Here is a 2,699-nt window from a genome sequence, read left to right on the forward strand (position 1 = left end):
GGCACCACCGCCTTCCCCAGCACCCTGGGCGGGCTGGGGCAGAGCGGAGTCCCTGGCCGGGCAGCGGAAGGGGCAATGAAGGTGTGGGAGTATTTAAGCAGGAGGGAAATACCCCATTTAGAGATGAGTCGGGATGGATCTGCTGCTCCAGGGAGAGGACAGGGGCTTTGCCTGTTCTCCGTGGGGTGCCTGGCCCTACTTGGCATCGATGCAAGGCCAGTGCCCGGCCCTGAGCCCAACACAGCGCTACCTGCGATGTCCTGCCTGAGCTCTGGGGAGGGCTAAGTGGTGGTTTTGGGAGCCTGGCAGCAGGAGGACGAGTTGGCCAGGGCCTGGTGGGGCTGAGCAGGAGGAAGGCGAGGGGGGGCCTTACATGGGGTTGCCCTGCCCGTCACACTGCAGCTGGAGCTTCTCGCCTTCCCGTGGGTACTGGGGATGCGGCTCGATCTTTGCTGTCGGCTTGTCTGAAAAAGGAGAGGCACAGTTGGGTGACCGCCTGTCCCTGCCCCACACTGTGCAGGGGCCTCCCGGCACCCCAAAACCCTGCCCCTGCACCCTGCCTCGGCCCCAGCTCTGTGTGTACAGGGGTGCAGTGTGAGTGCACCTGCAGGTGGTAGGGTGCACCGATGTGAGGGTTGGCACTCTGGAGATGCACAGTGCAGCTCCCACGTCCCTCACCCTGTCATCACAGGGGACATGCAAGACAAGGGGAATGGGAACAGGCAGGACACAGGAGATGGTGCAAGCGGGTAGGAAGGGATGGCACAGACAAGTCTCAGGGAGATAGGGACAGGCAGGACATAGGGGGCAGGGACAGGCAGGGGAAACCAAGGGCATGCATGCGCAGGGGAAGTGTCACTGTGCATTGCCCCTGTGCGTGACAGGACCGTTGTGCATGCAGGTTGATGAGCCTGTATGCATGTATGTGTGATGGCTGTATGTATGTGTAAATGTAGGGCCATGTGTGTGATGTCTGCTCAACTGTGGTGATGCTGAGGCCTCCTCCACCTCTCCCACCCCTCCACAGCCCTGTCCCCTTCCCCATGTGGCCCTGTCTCATCATCCCCACACATGACGTACAGTGGACCTGCAGCTTCTGTGTGGTCGACCTCTCGGAGTTCTGCAGGGACTCGTGGTCCACGGTGCAGGTCACCTCAGCTTCGTTGTCCTCCTTGGTGACGCGGAACTCCACCCGACTGCTCACGGTGAAGGTCTTTCCGTTGGGGTCCTCCACCACCTCGGTGCCCTCATCTGTGGGGACAGGGGACCGTTAGAGCTGATGGACACAGTACCCTAGCAGAGGTGTGAGGCTGACACGCGTGTTGAGCAGGGGACACCTTGTCCCCATGCCTTTGTTGGCAGTAGCATAGGATGCCAGTGTGGTCCAGCACCGGGCACATCTGCAATGCCTGGTGTCCCACCTGCCTCCATGGTGTTCCCCAGCCACCCCAGTCCCTCGGGGCAGAGCCCCACTGCTTGTGCACCCACCCTTCAGCTCCTTGTTGCCCTTCTTCCACCGGAGCTGGGCCGCAGGCTTGCTGCCAGAGGACCGGCAGGTCAGCCGGGCTATCTTCTCCTCATCAATGGGCTGCTCATGACCGAAGATTTGGGGTTTCTGGGGGATTCCTGGTAGAGGAGGAGGCAAGAAATACAACAGCCTATTAGCTGTGTGTGTGCTGCCACCCAGAGACGGATGCACATGCAGAGACGTCAATAAACACAGCAAGGATGAGTTAACGGGTAGGGATATGGGAGTAGCAGAGATGAACAGCTGCATGGACAGCATCTTGCAGGCAGGGCAGTAGCAGGCAGGAGATCGGGAGCAGGTGGGGGGGCTGCCACCAGTGGCTTACCCAGCACGGTGACGAGGGCCTTCGCAGTCCGCACGGGCATGGTGAAGATGGAGCAGGTGTATTCCCCCTCATCTGACAGCACCACATCACTGATGCTGATGGTCAGCTCATTGGGTGTGGACCTCTCCAACTGGATCCTGTTATCTCGCAGGGCTGGGGGAAAAGGGACAACAGGGTGAGTGACAAGCTCTGTACCATCACACCCCTCCGCTAGCTCATATTTTGCCTGGTGGCATCACTGTAGGTGGGGAGCAGGAGGGAACATCATCCTCTGGGGCACCATTGGCCCTGGTCCACTTTCTCTCTGCCCCACCATTGCTCTGGTCCTGGAGTGGGCTCCTCTCCCCCAGCCAGCCCTCTCCCATCCCCAGTTCCTGCGCATGTACCTCGTTTCTCCCCAAAGTAGAGGGTCTGCTGGGCAGGGTTGGACCACTGCAGCGAGGAGTCATCGGGATCCTCCACCTGGCACTTGAGCACCACTGTACCACCGGCTACCACAGTCTCATCCGATGTTGTGGGCTGGCTCTCTGGACACAGACAGGAGAGGTTAGTGGGGGCCCTGGGCATCACCTCTCCCCAGGTGTGCACGAGCATCACTGAGCAACCAAGGGAAGGGAGGGAGGAACACAGCAGTGTCCCCAAAACCCCTGGGACAAGTAGGCCTCCAGTGCTGGGCTGAATACAGCTTGCTTGGGACAAACATTTTTTCCAGCTGACCCTAGGCCCTGGATGGCTGGGCTACACAGACTGGGGTAGGGGGACCAGGTCACCTTGGCTCAGCTGCTCTGGGTGGCAGCATGGAGGGGCATGGGGAAGAAGAGCAGGTGTTGGCAGAGGTCTGGCTGG

General features: G+C 60.4%; 1 protein-coding gene across 1 annotated transcript in view; it reads right to left on the reverse strand.

Annotated features, from left to right (window-relative positions):
* Positions 1–2,380, reverse strand: part of CADM3 (cell adhesion molecule 3) — a gene marked incomplete at its 5' end in the record, with an annotated part of 8,016 nt that extends 5,636 nt beyond the window's left edge. Inside the window, 5 exons of the mRNA XM_019472580.1 lie at positions 374–464; positions 1,081–1,251; positions 1,489–1,626; positions 1,854–2,006; positions 2,240–2,380. Of these exons, the coding sequence (XP_019328125.1) occupies positions 374–464; positions 1,081–1,251; positions 1,489–1,626; positions 1,854–2,006; positions 2,240–2,380 (694 nt within the window). The remainder of the gene's footprint in view (positions 1–373; positions 465–1,080; positions 1,252–1,488; positions 1,627–1,853; positions 2,007–2,239) is intronic.
* Positions 2,381–2,699: the final 319 nt, after the last annotated feature.

The sequence above is a fragment of the Aptenodytes forsteri genome, unplaced genomic scaffold (genome assembly GCF_000699145.1).
Source record: "Aptenodytes forsteri isolate BGI_AS27 unplaced genomic scaffold, ASM69914v1 Scaffold276, whole genome shotgun sequence".
Classification (NCBI taxonomy): domain Eukaryota; kingdom Metazoa; phylum Chordata; class Aves; order Sphenisciformes; family Spheniscidae; genus Aptenodytes; species Aptenodytes forsteri.